Source organism: Pan paniscus, chromosome 9, assembly GCF_029289425.2.
Source record: "Pan paniscus chromosome 9, NHGRI_mPanPan1-v2.0_pri, whole genome shotgun sequence".
Lineage (NCBI taxonomy): Eukaryota > Metazoa > Chordata > Mammalia > Primates > Hominidae > Pan > Pan paniscus.
The window spans coordinates 14,362,651-14,380,551 of record NC_073258.2 but is presented as its reverse complement, the minus strand read 5'-3'; the positions used below and the strand labels follow the sequence as shown (position 1 = coordinate 14,380,551).

The following is a 17,901-nucleotide window of genomic DNA, read 5'->3' as shown; positions in this document are numbered from 1 at the left end:
TAAAAGAACATAATTGAGATCACTCTTCTATCTATTCTTTCTCACTTAGTAATTGACACCAATTATGTCTCACACCATACAAAAATTCAAAAACATTAATTTTAACAACTGCATGTTTCCTTATAAGCATGTATCATATTTATGTAATCATTCCCCTACCAATATACATTTGTGTTGTTTCCAATTTTTCCCTAATTTGGAAAATGCTATAATGAATATCCCTGTAATCAAGATTATTACAGTAATTATGATTATTTCCTTAGGTAATTCCATAAGAGAAATTATATTAAAAAATATGATTTTGCTTAAGGCTCTTGATAAATACTACTCAATTTCTATCCAGTTTTTATGGATTTATTTTCTTTTAGTAGGATAAGAGAATGTGTCTACCTCAACTGTGGCTTCACCAGCACTGAGCACCGTCACTACATGTTACTGGGTTTTTACACATCAAATCAAATCAAATTTTACCTTTATAGTATAGTTGGTTACATTGTTCAATGATCATGATAGCATAATTGTCTCAGAATCAACCCAATGAGTTAGTCATTAGAATTGCAGGTAAGCGAGCTTAAAAATAGCACTTTCAATTAAAAATAAAATGATGGAATTCAACCTTGCATGTATTGCGCTCAATTTCTCGTTGTCTCTTTTCTTGTTCTTCCAACTCTCTCTCTTTCTGCACCAAGTTTTTAATATGTTCTGGGTATTCATCCACTTCTAGAAATTCTATTAGTAATAAAAACAGGATAAGACAGTGTCACTGAAACTGAGCTGCCTTTATTCATCCTGCTTCACTATGCTCTCATGGTATATACTTCTACTGTAGCACTCACGGAGATATATCTCCATTACATCCTTCTCTCAACTTGGAATACAAGCTTCGTCCAGAAAAGGGTTAAGAGATAGTTAACAGGGACACATGGTTAGGTCCATATCTTAAAGAGCCATGTATTTATTCAAAATGGCTCTTGGCTCCAGAACAACTCCAGTATGTGGATTAATATTTTAGAATGAAAAAGCTCTCTGCAACTTGAAAATAATTTCTGACTTCAAATCATGCCATCCCCATCAAACTGTGTGACCTTGGGCAAGTTTATTTCTCCAAATGTAGGTCTCTTCAGCTTATTAATATCATCTACCCCATAAAGTTACTACCTGAGATACAATAAAACTTAATAAATACTGCTGCTGTTGCTGCTACTGAGTACTACCCATTTGTTTACTATTATCTTTCCTGTGTTCTCAAAGCAGTCTTTAGCTGCCTCCTAACCAAAGAATGCAGAGTCATAAAACTGACACCTTCATCTATTGGATTTCTCCCTCTCTATATGGTCAAGATTCATTTGAATACAAAAAGTGATGATTATTTGTGATATAGTTTGGACATTTGTCCTCGCCCAAATCTCATGTTGAATTGGAATCCCCAATACTGGAGGTAGGGCCTGGTGGGAGATGTCTGGGTCAAGCCTCATGGCTTGGTGCTGTCTTTGCGATACTGAGTTCTCATGAGTTCTAGTCATTTAAAAGTGTGTGGCACCCCTCCCCCAACCCCGGAACTTGCTTGCTCCTGCTTTTGCCATGTGAAATGCCTGCTCCCATATTGCCTTCTGACATGACTGAAAGCTCCCTGAGGCGTCATCAGAAGCTGAGCAGATGCTAGCATCATGCTTCCTGCAAAGCCTGCAGAACTGTGAGACAATTAAACCTTTCTTTATAAATTACTCAGTTTTGGGTATTTCTTTATAGCAATGCGAGGACAGCCTGATATAATTTGTGAGGCTACTTTTAAACAATTAGTTAAAAGAAAAAGTATATGCAAAAAATCATTACTATAGACTCACATATAATCATTTTTACAAAAGTTTTTCTTAATAATTACAACTTCATATGTAACTCAAAGCATTCAAAGGGACAATATGAAATTATGACACCATTTAATAAAGCCAATGATTATTTGGCATTAAAAAGGGAAAAAAAATTTTATCAAAAATAGCATGTGTCCGTAAAAGGTAAAAGCTGTTGTTTCTAGGAAAGAACTCTAATTTAAAAAATATTCCATGTCATGTCATACAGCGCCCTCTGGTGCTTTATAACAAAACTAGAGTTGGGGGAGTAAAAGAAGGCTGAGTTATTGCACTATTGGAAGGTTGGGTCCACGTGAGGGACATGAATTACAATACTGGCTCTGCTTCCAGATAGCTATGACCTGGGTCAGCTTACTCTTTGGGGTAGTTTCTTTATAATACAGTACAAATGATTACTTCTGCTCTTAAATCTCTGTTCTGAAATGACTTACTATAATTTCCATTTATTTTTTCAATAATTCCATAGTAAATTATTGAACATTACTATATGACAGATCCTAGAATATACTTTATGTGAAAAGATGAGTAAGTCCTAAGCCTTGTACCAATTGAATTCACCATCTAATGAGGGTTTACAAAAATGTGAATAAAAACATAATGCTTGAAACAGATTTACTAATAGCAACGGTAGTGTCTAAACAAAGGAAATATAATGAAATCAAAGATTGTGATTACTTTTTTTAATCATGAAAAGACTATGAGCAAACACATCACCTGTATATGTATCTGTACACACCCCCCTAGATATTTGTAATACAGCCTGAGTCAGAATTAGCAAGAAAAAACAAACACTGCAATATTTTCAAAGCAATAATTCCAAAAATGTTATCGTCCCTACATCAGACTGCACATAATATAATCTTACTACTAATAAACATTCAATTTATTTAATGTAGTTTTGTCTCTTCATATATTAAAAAATAATTCAACAACATTTTTTCAAGGTCCTTAACATTTGGTATTATTTTGTAACAGTCTTTGTAAATAATTCTTCCAGGCATAAAACAACTTAATTATCCTATCATTTAAAAGTAGTTATCTGGGTTTGCAAACTTACAAAAGAAATTAGTTTATAACACAAATTAAAATCAAATAACTGTAGGTAAACATACTTGCATTTCTGGCTGGATCCTTCAGTCTATAGATCAGCATATATGCATTTGTGGAACTAGTAGAAACATAAAAAAGATCAATAAGGACAAAGATTAAAAAGATTCCACTTCTAAGCATGAAATATTTACTTTAAATTGTGATTTTTTAAAAAAACAATTAGAAAATCATGTCACTGTTCACAGACACACTGAGATTTAAAACATTCCAGATAAGAGGAAAATCTGTTTCCTCTTACCACATTTAGAGAAGATTCCGTATCTCCCCTTGGTAATACAGTAAAGTCTTTAACAAAACTGTGTATTGGAATGTCTACATACAACAGTTAAGTCAGGGGCCAGCAAGTTGTTTCCAGCAAGGACCAAATAGTAAAAATCACAGGCTTTGCAGGCCATATGGTCTGTGCTGCAACTACTCAACTATGTTATTATAGTGTAAAAGCATTAACACATAATATAGAAACAAATGGCTATGTCAGTGTTCAAACTTTATTTCCAAAATATGGAGGCAGGTTGGATTTGGCTCATGGGTTGTAGTTCCTCAATCCCTTGGTTAAATCTTTGATGATAAAAAACACTGAGAAGCTATAATTAATTCTAACTTTTAAACACTGAAAATTAGGAAATTGCTTACCTTGCGAAAGCACTAGAATAATATCCTCTGCTTCCTGAAGATCCACCATGTGTTTTCTTAATGTCCTCTTGTGTTATCTGAAAATGTGTTACATGATTTTTTTTGCAAATTCTATAACACTATCACATTAATGTCAATATGTAACTCAATCTTTAGCCTCAGAGTTAAATGCTATCAAAGACCTTCATGATTGCTCACACAGCTACCAATTCACAAAATTTAATCATAATCAGTGGCTGCTTACCAGCCAGCCAGTTCTAGTATTCCTAATCACACATGAAGCACAAGTAGCCCCTATGAAGGTTCAGGCCCAGAGGAAAATTGGTAGTCTATCTCTGGAGATATTCAGCAAGCCCCAAACAAAACAAAGCAAAACAAAGAAATAATAAACAAAGGCAAGAACTTTACTAAAAGTAAAAATTAAAGACAGATTTGATATGGGTCTTAAGATGTATCACTAGACAGATTCACTCATTCTTAATAAACTTTACTGTTGTTTAGAAACATCCTTACTCCCACCTTTCAGAGTAATAATCTTAAAGGACACCTCCTTACCCTGCTGACATGTTGATCATTGAAGCTGTACCACTGCTCATCACTGAATGACTTTATACATGCATAATAATGACCACCAGCAGCGCTCCCAGAATGAACCATAACAGAGAAAAGTTCATAGATCAAGGAATTCTAAGGGGAAAAAATAAAAGTAACTCAGAGGAGAAGGAAAACACAACCCTTATTTGTGTATTTCCTATTCTCTGTTAACACACAGAGAAGTAACATGGTAAGTTGTCCTATATATTACAGGTCAACTTTCCCCTAAGGTAAAACAAAAATGGCAAGTTATCAAACAACTGTATATACCAGAAGTTACACAAGTTTCATCAGTGCACTCTTCCACATTTTAATTATGCTATAACCTTTGAAACCATATATATCTGTAAATATAAACTTACATATGTAAAAATTAAATAATAGTCTAAAATTTCAGAAGCAGATGCTAATTACAGTGCTGTTCTAAAATACACAGTCGATAAAAAAAATCCGAAGTAACATACTGTTTCTTATTCAAATTCTATTTCCTTTACAAAAGAGCTGAGGAATATAATTATTTGGAACATCTTCTAATGTATTTATGCATTATCTGTGATATCATGATCTACTGATTTGTTCTCTCATATTAAGAATGAATCCTGAATTATACTATATCTACAATAAATTAATATTATTTCTTTAGCTTCCTGTTCTGCAAACAATTCTTTAAAGTTTGGAACTAAAGATTATTTTAGGCAAACTTAAGTATTTGTGGAAGAAAATCAAGAAAAGAGGCAACTTGTTTAAAAAAAAGAGGTCATTTATAATGACTTATTTTTATATTTAAGACAATCTTTTCTTTCAGAAGCCCATGCACTTCACAACTCCTAAGACAGTTTGAGATACTGGAGACTCTGCAGCAGTAACTCTATCACAAAAAAAGAACAGGTAGGAAGACAGAAACAGAGAAGAAGGTTAAAAAGGCAATTTGACATCAGAAGATTTCCAGTTTATGACAGACAAGCTTTATTTTATTTACTTTTCTACAAGTACTAGGGTTTCTCTTCTTTATTCTTTTCCTAAAAAGCATTGTAGAGCCTTCTATAACTTTCAAGAAATTCTAATTTATCTTAAAATAACTTTAAACTGACCACAGTATATTGTTAATTAGTGAAATTTCTAGAACAAATTTTGAAAATGTCTGAAAACTTGTTTATGTGGTTCAAATTTTATTCCTAAAACTAAAATTAATTACAGTGGTGATAGGGAGGAAGTTTCAGAATTTATTTGCAATCCAAAATGTGTTTAAAGCATTGAACAACTTATGAAATGTGGTAACCCCATGTTATTAAATTAAAATGCTTTGAATGTAGTAAATACACTAGACAAAATTTTGATATCACTGAATGATATGAATATCTTATCATAAGCAGTCTCCCCATTTAGAAAAAAAATAAGCACAGAAAAAGTCTGCCAACCAACAGCTATACATTTTTTAAGTTTCATCATAATGATCAAAGCCAACATAATTATCTTCCTGGAAAATTCTAATAGTAGCAACTTCTAGATGACAATAATGGTGATATATTCAGAAGACTGAATCACCTTCCAAATTAGAATTGTATATATCTATTTTAAAGCAAAGATAATACAGTCATGACAGAGTAAGGGTTCTCAAATGCAATAATTTTAGTTTCAAATCACAAATACATTGCCAAAAAGTAGGAAGGAAAGTAAAGTGCCTTCATCCAAATGTAGCATGATAATTTGTAAATAAAATTACATAAAAACGTGTCCTAACATTTTCTTCTCTTTTACTACTATTTAACAAAGCAATACATTACTCCTAATTAAAAGGGGATACATCTTCAAACATGGTACTAGCAAACAGAATTACAAATTTCTAGATCTGGGTAGAACAGAAAGCACCTAGTCCAAATTCCTCCAAAATGTAGCAAATGAAAGGCACACAGATTAAATGATTTGTCCAAAGTGATACAGTTTATTAATAGCAAAGTAAGAACTAAAATCTAGATCATTTGGCCCGCTAATGCAAGGGTCAAAGAGTGAGTATTTTAAGCTTTCTGGGCCATACGGTTTCTGTCGCAACTACTCAACTCTGTCATTATAGTACAAAACCAGACATACATAATATGTAAACAACCAGAGTGAATGTGTTCTGATAAATCTTTATTTACAAAAACTGGTAACACTAAGCAACAGACCTGGAAGCTCAACACCAAATAGAATAAATACCCATCCTGCCCAATAAACCAAAAACCAAAACAAAAACAAAAAACAAAAACTCCCATGTTTAGGCATATCATGTTCAAACTGAACAAAACCAAAGACAAAAAAATCTTCAGGGGAGGCAGAGGGGAAAAACACCTTACCTATAGAGGAACAAGGATAAGAATTATAGCACATTTATCATTATAAACCATGCAAGCAAGAAGAGTGTAATGAAATATTTCATGTTGAAAGAAAAATTACCACCAACCTAGAATTCTATATCCAGAGAAATAATCCTTTAAAAGTGAAGGAGAGAAACTAGAAATCAATAGCAAAAGGAAAACTGGAAAATTCACAAATATGTGTAAGTTGTTTTAAACAACACACTCTTGAACAACCAATGGGTCAAAGAAGAAACCACAAAGGAAATCAGAAAATATCTTGAGACAAATGAAAACAAAAACATAACATACCAAAACTTATGCAATGAAACAAAAGAGGAAAGTTTATAGATGTAAATGTCTACATTAAAAAAAAAAAGAAGACATCTCAAATCAATAACCTAACTTTATACCACAAGGAACCAGAAATAGAAGAACAAACTAAGTTGGGAAGGAGGGATGTAAAAAAAGAAGAAGAAGAAGAAAAAAACTAGATTCAGAGTTAGCAGAAGGAAGGAAATAAAGATTAGAGCAGAAATAAATAGAGAATAGGAAAAAAAATGAAACTAAGAGCTGGCTTTTTGAAAAGATCAACAAAGTTTACAAACCCTTAGCTAGGCTAAGAAAGAGAAAAGACTCAAATAAAAATCAGAAATGAAAGAGGAGACATTATACTGAAGCCACAAAAATAAAAAGGATCATAAGAGACTGAAAAATTATATGCCAACAAATTGGATACCCTAGAAGAAATGGATAAATTTCCACAAACGTTTAACAGCTTATGAAGGCTGACTCAAGAAGACATAAAAAATCTGAACACATCTATAACTAGTAAGGAGATTGAATCAGTAATCAAAAACCTCCCAACAAAGAAAACCCCAGGACCAGGTTGCTTTGCTAGATAATTTTATCAAACATTTGAAGAATTAACACGAATCCTTCTCAAACTTTCTGAAAAAGTAAAAAGGAGAAAAACTTCCAAACTCATTCTATATGGTCAGCATTACTTTGATACCAAAATTAGACAAAGATACTAAAAACTATAGAACAATATCTCTTTGATGAATATTCATGCATAAATCCTTAACAAAATACTAGCAAACCAAATTCAGTAACACATTAAAGGACTATACATCATGACTAAGTGATCGATGTAGTACACTACATTAACAGAATGAAAAAACTACAGGATCGCTTCAATCGATAAAGAAAAAGCATCTGACAAAATTAAACATCCTTTCATGATAAAAACACTCAACAAACTAGGAATAGAAGGAAATTACCTCAACATAATGAAAGCCTTATATGAAAACCCCACAGCTATCATCATATTAAATGGTGAAAAACTGAAAGCTTTCCCTCTAAGATTGGGAACAAAGCAAAGATGCCCATTCTTACCACTTCTGTTCAACATAGTACTGGAAATCCTAGCCACAGCAATCAGGCAAGAAGAAAAAAAAGATATCCAAATAGGAAAGAAAGAAGAAAAATTATTTCTGTTCACTGATGACAATCTTGTATGTAGAAAATAAAGATTCCGCATAAAAAAAAAACCCTAACAAGTAAATTCAACAAAAAGTGCAGGATACAAAATCAACACACACACAAATCTGTTGCATTTCTAAATACTAACAATTTATTGTTTCACTAACACTAACAATCCAAAAAGAAAATTAAGAAAACAATTCCATTTACAATAGTGTCAAAGATAATAAAATTCTTAGGAATAAACTTAACCAAGGAGGCAGAAGACTCATACAGTGAAAAACCATAAAATATTAAGGAGGCCGGGTGCGGTGGCTCACGCCTGTAATTCCAGTGGGAGGCCGAGGTGGGTGGATCATGAGGTCAGGAGATCAAGACCATCATGGCTAACATGGTGAAACCCCATCTCTACTAAAAATACAAAAAAATTAGCTGGGCGTGGTGGCCGGTGCCTGTAGTTCCAGCTACTCAGGAGGCTGAGGCAGGAGAATGGCGTGAACTTGGGAGGTGGAACTTGCAGTGAACCGAGATCACACCACTTCACTGGAGCCTGGGCGACAGAGCGAGACTCCGTCTCAAAAAAAAAAAAAAAACCAAAAACAAAAACAAAAAAACATCAAAGAAAGAAATTAAAGACACAAATAAATGGAAAGACATCCTGTGTTCATGAACTGGAAGACTTAATACTGTTAAAATGTCCACACTATACAAAGTGATCTATAGGTTCAATGCAATCCTTATCAATATTGAAAATAGGAAAACAACAGAAAAAGTGAACAAAACCAAAAGCTGGTCCTTTGGAAGAAAAAAACCCCAATAAAATTGGTAAATCTCTAATTAGGCTAACCGAGATTAAAAAGACGACACAAATTGCCAGTATCTGAAATGAAAGAAGGTTCATCCCTGCATTAAAAGGACATTAAAGGACAATTAAAAGGACAATAAAAGAATACTTTGTACAACTCTATGCCCCCAAGTTTGATAACACAGATAAAACAGATCAACTTCTTAAAAATCACAAACCACCAGAACTCACAAAGGAGAAACAGGTAACCTGAAAAGCCCTATATCTATTATAGAAATTAAATCAATAATTAACCACTTTCTAAAAAAGAAAGCACCAGGCCCAGATAATTTCCCTGGTGAATTCTACCAAATATTTAAGAAACAATACCAAGTTTCCACAATCTCTTCCAAAAATAAAGGCAGAGGGAACATTCCCTAACTTGTTACATGAGCCCAACATCACCAAAAGCAGATAAAGACACTATGAGAAAGGAAAACTACAGATCAATGCATCTCATGAACACAGATGCAGAAATCCTCTGCAAAATATTAGCAAATCAAATCAACAAAGTATAAAAAGAAATACACACCATGACAAAGCAGGATTCATTCCAGGTATGCAAAGACAGCTTAACATTTGAAAATCAATCTATGTAATTCAGGCTGAAGAAGAAAATTACATACATGATCATATCAACTGACATAGAAAAAAAAATCTGGAAAAATCCAATACCTATTCATGATAAAAGTTTTCAACAAAGTAGGAAAAGAACATAAAAAACTGAAAGTCAACATCACACTCAATGATAAGAAACTGAAAGCTTTCCTCTGAAGATTGGAAACAAGGTAAGGATGTTCTCCCTCACCACTCTATTCAACACTGCATTGGAAGTCCCACAGAGTGCAGTGAGACAAGAAAAAGGCATGCAGATGGGAAAGGAAGAATACTGTCTTTATTTGCAGATGAAATGAGAGTGTATGTAAAAACACAGGCAAGGGCCCAGATTTGGCTCTTGAGCCATAGTTTGCCAACTCTTGCTAGAATGCCATGTTTCTATACTCAGTTACAATGTACTTATTACATTATTCATTACATAGCAATCCCTGCTCAACTGTCTGCCCTGAATGAAACAGATAATTTTAAAAAGTAAAGGGTGGTGGTGATAATTAGAAGAATGGCCTTAATCTAAAAACAGATTTATGAAAGTAAAACTCTATTTTTAAATATTGCCTTAAAAATCCCTATATTTAATGACTCTGTAATACCTGAGTTAGTGATCAGTCTTCACATTAGTAGTTTATTATTCACACCATGCTCAAGACATTTGATCTATAATCTTTCCCTCAATAAAACAGAATATATGTGGAAAAAAATGGTCTAAAAAACCCTTAAAGTTATTGACACAGGGGCAAGATCCTATCCCAGAGATTATCCAATTCTGTGGTTTTCAAATGATAATCCATAGAACTATACCATTTTTCAAAGTGTCTTGAGGACTATCGCAGGACAGGGGAGAAAGACTGGGGGGCTTTGGCATTTCCCTACTCAGAAAGATCAGATCTATTATTAATTGTCTCATAAAGTGTTCCATGGCCAGACTTTTAAAAATCAATGACTAATCCAACATTTTACTTTTCTATATAGGAAAACTCAGACAAAATTTATAGACACTTGCTACAACCTTAAGGCAGAGGTGGTAATAGAATCTTGGTTTCTTGACTACTAGGCATCGTTTCTGTACCATCCAGCTTGCTTAGACAGTTTAAAGTATGGTCTCCCAAAAATTAATGTTCTTACCTGTAAGCAGTTTTTCCTGAAGTTTAATTATAGTCATATATATATATGCACAAAAAAACTATATTTGAGAAGTCTTAACTTTCAAAAATAAAGTTTCTTTTAAAGAGAACTTTATCAGTCACAACAGCTATAGAATTATATAGGAAGTCAGAGATTATTCTCACTTTCAACTAAAAAATGCAAACTATAAAAGGTACCTTTTCAAGTCCAGATTTTGAGATCTTTTCAGTTCCACTATTGGTTTCAAGACAGATTCCTTCATCAACACCATCATCATTGGAGAAATCGTTGCTCATCTGATCACTGTGACAACTACCTTCATTTTCTGCTCCACTGTCAGTGCAACTTTCAGTCTGAGGAGATTTCTTAATAAGACATAATTATCTTAGTTATAAACCATATACAGAGAAAATATGTTCAACAAAACTTTGTACCTATATACTGCTAATATTTTCACACAATTTAACATATTAGTAAAAATATTTTACTTTGAGTACATTTATTTTCTCTTAAAAATTGAGACCTTAAGTAAAATTAAACAAGCAACAGTGTATTTTAAAAGCATTTCTATCATGTCCTTAAAATTCTAATACAACAAATTAGTGATTCAGAATTCTATTAAACCTCATTTATGTTTACTGTTACAACATAATGGTTGAAATTATCATTTCTTTTAGCAAAATCCACAAAATCAGAGAAGCTGAGCTCCAAAATGAGCTTCTGGTGTTCTCGAATCAGGAAAGAATATAATTTCTTTTCTTGAACAAAAAGTTCAACTCGGTTTATCAGTGCATTAGGTATTACAGATAATTAGAAAGAGAAACAAGACATTGTATTCATCCTTAAGAACTTGATAGTCTTTTTACAGGAAGTAGAAATATAATGGTTACAGCACATTATACTTTTCTACTTTATGGTTTTTAAACCACATTCACACAAATTTAATTTGAAGAATTCTCTTTGTTAGAAACCCCCAAACAATCCTTTCCCCCTTTAACGTTTTATATACATCTCTAAAAATGTTTTTATTTAAATAATTTGAGAATTTTCTAAGATGCAGGCTTTTGAAATGTATAAGGCATTGCATAGAAGTTCTTGAGTGAAACCAAGCAATACACAATAAGCACAAACTTTTTGCCAGCAACTCTTGTTGTAGGTACTACATCTAATATACAGTCTTCATCTCTCAAGAAGGTTAGGTTCAAGGATAAATGGAGATGAAATCCAGCTATAGATCTAAGTCCAAAGAGATATAATTCCTGAAACTTCTTCAGCTGAGCCAAAACATTTCTTGTCCCAAGAACTAAACCTAGAATTCTCTAGAAAGTTTCTACTAAGCTTCATATATAAGTTTTCCTTCTTTGGAAAAACTTTTCCTTTATGAGAAATATATTAGGCATATTCAGAAGACCAATCTACTACTGATCTCTATTTGAGTAGAAATCCTACAAAGATTATGTCTCCTCTGAAAGTCTGGCACACTTTGGGTAGATTTCCTAGCTTAAGCACAACTGTCTGAGACATTATTTTAAATTAAACTTTTCAAAATGTTATTGGTCATAGTTACCATTCAATGAACAGCTACTTCATCTACGGCATCTGGAAATGAGGCTCAAAAGGTTTTATGAATTATCCAAGGTCAAGAGGCTAGCAAGTAGCAGGACAAGAATTTGAATCCACATCTAGCTATGCCTAAAACATGTGCTCTTCTACACCAAACTGCCTCATAGTACTCAATAGTACTAAATAAAACTTAGTGAATGTTTAAAATTATTTTTGAACTCCTGGGAAAAGGCATTTTTTATAACTATAGTAATCAGTTCCAGTAAAACAAAAAAACAAAAAAACAAACAAAAAAAAACGCTTCAGGGTAATTCTGAGAATAAATCACTTTGAAATAATTAGCCTAAGTGATTATAAGTATTCCACATAATAAAATCAGAAGAGTTTCCAAAATAATAGAGTGGAATATTGTAAGTCTTTCATTGAATAAGGATAGAAGAACCAGAGAATTTTGGCAGGCCAAAGTGTGGGAAGAAATTGATAAGCATTACATCATGTGTCACTTCAAATCCCATGCTTAAATTATTTAAATAAAGTTTCAAATTAAAAAAACTAAAAAAGGAAAACAGACAAAATAGTAAACACAAAATAGTAGGTAAGTACAAGAAATTAAGCCCATGCTATTCAGTTGGTTCATTCATTCCATCATAGGCATTGTCTGCATTTATTATAGATCAGAAACATGAGTATGGCTTACCTTCAGGCTGGTTTCAATAACGACGAAATTATAAAATATAAGATTATCACTCAACATCAAGAAATAATTCCAAAGCTGAGTTCCTTATTGTCTTTTCAAAGAGTATCATAAGTTACTCTGATCAAACAAGAATATTTAAAATATAATTTATGCAGTCAGGAAAAGCTTATACAAAGGTAAATCATTTTATTGAATTCCGCATTAGAAAATAAGAAAGAAAAAGTTTCCATCAAGAAGACAGTCCAAATGACATCAGTGTTATTACCTCAAACAGCTCTTTCAAAAACATGACTGACTAATGTGGATTAATGAAAAATACTTTAAAATAACAAATATTTACCTCATCTTCAACATCAATAAAGGTACTCATATCTAGTTCCTCGGGAAATGTCATTCGATCATTCAGTTTAATCCTATGCATGGTTGTATAATCAAAATCGAATCTTTTCAGCTGTAAGGTCAGCAGATAAGGAAAATGCAAAAACCGAAGGCCCTAAAAAACAAACAACAAAAAGGGGGAGAGTCTATTGAATATGGAATATTATCTCAGATTCCTAAGTATTAATCTCTACATGGCATTTACCTTCCGTGCATCACACTTCTTCTTACAACGTTCACAAAAATACTGATTTGGGCCATCCAGAATCTCTGGCTGAATAAATGCATGCAATGCTTCTTCCTAGTTAGAAAAAAATTTGTTTTATAATTACTTAAAATATTATATTAATGACAAAATCCTGAATAAAAAAGACTGTAATTACTAAAACAGTTATAAGTAGAATGGTTAGAAATTTAGGAACTCAAAATGTACCAAGGAAAATTATCAACAGTAAAATAATATTATCACTATAAAAATTAAGCAAAAAAAATTATTTCATTCTACACAAGATTTGCTTTTCTTAGTATTGCAATATCACAGTCATTTCAACCTGATTTTCATTGACTTTACATTGCAGTGTTTGGCTAAATAATCTCTAAAAATATCCTCAGTCCTTAGATAAAAAGTAATTCCACACTTCTAAGAAAAGCAGTTGCATGCATCAATCTTCTTATAAAAGGAAGCATTTAAAACTGTACAGTAAATATCAATGTTCTCTAAAGAATTCACACTTTTCATACACTTAAAAATCATGTAAGCATCCTTAATCGCCATAGTTAGGATCAGTCAGTAATCTGCCACTGCACTAGTTATAAAGATTGAAAAACACTGTGCAACCTTCTGTGTGTGTGTGAGATACTGCTCCATTTGGAAATGTATAATGAGGATCCTGGATTGTTAATTTGGTAGAACCACGTGGTTCTCTTTTCTCCATACAGCATTACAACAGAAGTAAGAAACTTCATATAAATACTGTTAAAGAATCAGTGGCATAAAGTTAATTTTTATTTTAGTAATTGGTTTTTCATGATTAAAAAATTAGTTAATATAGCATATAAGATTGGACGCATAATCTCAAATTTCATCTGATGTTCTCTCTTTTCTTCACACATGGGCTAAGCAGAACTACTGATAATATTACACATAAACTAAAAGAAATGGAATCATTAAGACAGTATCTTCAAATATTTTTCTTTTGATATAGGACAAGCTGTTCCTCAAAAGATAAAGGAGCTTAATGGTCGTAGTTGCAAAATATCTGGCAAAGCTTAGAAAACTACTGTCCACATATTGTTTGATAGAGCTCACTTTGGAACAAGATAAAAATAAGAAAAGACATAGATATTCAAAGGTGTCTAAACCCATCTGATCCCCTATTTTGTTCTCAGAACACAAGGAAACAAGTGGAGAAGAAACCAAACGGCTGGGTTTTTTTCCACATGACCATGCATTTTATTGGTGGTCAAATGACACATTTAGAAAAAATTGTTTTTTCCCTCTCAGGCATATTTTTGGGGGAAAAAGGCAGGTTCTATAAAAAACAACAGAAAAACAAGCTTTAAAGAAATTACATCTATAGCTTAACACAGACTGATACTAAATGTCAGGCTTTCCAAATAGTGGTAATTTGAACTGGTAAAAACTCAATATTCAAAAAAGGATGGGGGGAGAGGGAGAGTGAGATAATTATGTAACTCAAATTCTACTTTGGTGTGTGTGTATTGGTCTCCGGCTTATAGTTAATACCTAGAGATCTTTAAAAAAAATTAAAACTTGGAGAAAAGTTTAAAGAACAGAGAACTCTCAAATACTTTACTCATATTCATCAACTTTTAAACATTTTTGCCAATTTTGCTTTCCCTCGCCCAACCCAACATTATTATGTATCTTTGTTTTAGCCATTTGAGAGTAGGTTCACACCTCATCATGCTTTGCCTCTTAACTTCAATATGACTTTTTAAGAATAAAGATATTCTTACACAAACAGTAATCAAACTCTGGAAAATTTAATACTGATAAAGTACTTTCATCAGCCATATTCCAATTCTGTCAATTACCTTAATAATGTATTTCTCTCCATCTAGTACACAATCTATCTCAAGGCCACAGATTTTGTTTGGTCTCTTGAGATTCCTTTAATCTCGAGGCATTCCAGAGTTTGCCTTTCTTTCATAACACTGATATTTTTTGAAGAACAGAGGCCACTTATTTTATAAAATGTTCTGCAATTTGGGTTTGTCTGATGTTCTTCATTATTAGATTTATACATTCCTTGCTAGGCTACTATGACATTAGCAAAGATGTGCCCTTCTAAGGGTAGCATAGTCACGGGCCATGATGTACCTAACTTTCTCTTTGGTGATATTAGCTTTAATTATCTGGTCAAGGTATTGTCCAGTCTCTCTACCATATAGTTATTATTTTTACTCTCGTGGCTAATAAGCAATCCGTAAGGAGATACTTGGAGACCATGCAAAAATCCTGAGCCTTACCAAATCTTCCACCCTTGATTTTAACATCCACTTACAGATTCCTGCCTAAATCAAATTTTAATGGTTTCTGAACCAACTTGAAAATCTTTTTAATAGGCAATTTAAGCCCACTCATATTTGATATGACTGGTATGCTTGGTCCTATCTCAGTCACTACTGTGTAATTACTGTGTGTGTTAGGTAATATTTATTGTGTTCCTTTGTTATTTTTTACATTTTCTTTTGGTATTTAGCAAGGTTTGTAATTTTATTCTACATTTACTTTTGCATTTATAGTTTTGTTAGTGTCCTTGGACCTCTTTTTTTCCCACCCACCCCCACCCTGTTTACTCTTTCTTAAGCTTTCAGTGTCTGCCAGTTTTAAATGGTCTCCTTTATTCCCCACCCACACAACAGTCTGTGATCTTATTCTGCTTTCCCTTTCTCTCCCCCTTCTAAAAAGTGGTATTATTTGTACTTTGTCTAACATGTAACATTACATACTATTCTGCTGTTCCCGTGTTCCCACCCTTGTATTTAGGCCTTAATTTAATATAGTAAGTGCTCACAGTTCTTTTGCCGAAGCTGCCCGTGATCTCTTGGTTGGGTTAAGCTCATCCTCTAATGAACTCCTCAATGGCTCATGGATATAATACCCAATGAGTTCCTGAATATTCAAACTTGTCTTTTTATAGCTGTCATAATTAAGAAACACTTGCCTGGCTATCAAATCCTTGGCTGGTACTTTCTTGAATTTCTGGAAATTGCTACTCTGTTGGCAGGATTTGCATGTTGTTCTTCTGAAATGTGATGCCAACCCAATTCATCTTTTTTTTCAGATGAGGTCTTGCTCTGTCATCCAGGCTGGAATGCAGTGGTGTGCTGGCTCACTGCAGCTTTGAAATCCCTGGCTCAAGCAATTCTCTTACCTCAGCCTCCTGAATAGTTAGGACCACAGGCACATGCCACCACAACTGATAACTGATTTTTTATTTTTTTGTAGAGACATGGTCTCAATATGTTGCCCAAACTGGTCTCAAACTCCTGGGTTCAAGGGATCCTCCTGCCTCAGCCTCTCAAAATGCTGGAATTACAGGCATGAGCCACTGCGACTGGCCTCAATTCATCTTTAATAGTTTACTAAAATACATCTCAGAGTTTATCATTCCAGGTCCTTCAAAAGGTAGACTTGACATTTCCCTTATTCCCAGAAAGTTTCTCTGAATTATAGTTTATCTATTAGTTCTGGTCCACTGTTTTATTTTTCTTCTTCACAGACTCCAATTATGTTGGACACCCTTTGCTGGTCTTCTCTTTCAATTTTTTTTTTCTGAGATCCTTTTTACTTTTACAAAAATCTCATTTCCATTCAATGTCCTTCATTAGATCTTCTTTCTATTTTCTCTTGAGCATTTTGTAATTTATTCTTCACTTCTAAGATATTTTTGTCTTTTTCTTCTGTTTCTTTCCTGAATTTGATGAATTCCCACTTCATTTCTTACAGCATTGTTTTTGTTTTTTAAATCTATTTCTTTGCTTAAGTTTTTGGATACCAGGTTTTGTTCTGCTCATTTGAGAATATTTAATTCAGTCAGAGTACCATGTTGATAATTCCAGAGTGACAACAGTTTCATATTCTAGATCTTACTGCTCCCCATATATTATGCAAAATGTAATTCTGCACATCTTTTTATTTACTTATTTGAGACAGGATCTCACCACGTTGCCCAGGCTGGTCTCGAACTCCTAAGCTCAGGCAATCCTCTGCCTTGACCTCCCGAAGTGCTAGGATTACAGGCGTGAGCCACCATGCCCAGCCTGCACATCCTTTTACCCTATAATTTTCAGAATTCAGGATAGAATATAAAGAATTCTTACATCCTTAGTTCTCCAACCAAAAACAATACGGGTTATTCCAATTTTAGAGCTAATGCAAATAATCCAGGCACAGTGCAGTCGAAAGGTATATGCAAGGAATGGTATTGCCTATAAATCCTTTTTTTAACCATTTATGTGTACATATGAATTATTCATCAATTAAAATCTACTTAATTTTGAATAGAGAAATGAGTGTTAAAACACCATACTTCAATTTTTACATGAACAAAAAAAGAAAGTAGATCCACCATTGAGAATTATTTCCTGATTTTGATGTACTAAGCAATTTTGGTACTACTGATATAC

At 33.2% G+C, this 17,901-nt stretch overlaps 1 protein-coding gene across 4 annotated transcripts in view; it reads right to left on the bottom strand.

Moving 5' to 3' along the window:
* Window positions 1-17,901, bottom strand: part of USP47 (ubiquitin specific peptidase 47) — a 117,877-nt gene that overhangs the window by 25,420 nt on the left and 74,556 nt on the right. For all 4 annotated transcript variants that reach the window (XM_008971426.5, XM_003818168.6, XM_008971425.5 and 1 more), the window contains 7 exons: window positions 13,451-13,546; window positions 13,208-13,360; window positions 10,805-10,972; window positions 4,167-4,298; window positions 3,612-3,688; window positions 2,981-3,036; window positions 617-729 (listed from right to left, as the gene is read on the bottom strand). In XM_008971426.5, coding sequence (XP_008969674.3) covers window positions 617-729; window positions 2,981-3,036; window positions 3,612-3,688; window positions 4,167-4,298; window positions 10,805-10,972; window positions 13,208-13,360; window positions 13,451-13,546 — 795 coding nt within the window. The remainder of the gene's footprint in view (window positions 1-616; window positions 730-2,980; window positions 3,037-3,611; window positions 3,689-4,166; window positions 4,299-10,804; window positions 10,973-13,207; window positions 13,361-13,450; window positions 13,547-17,901) is intronic.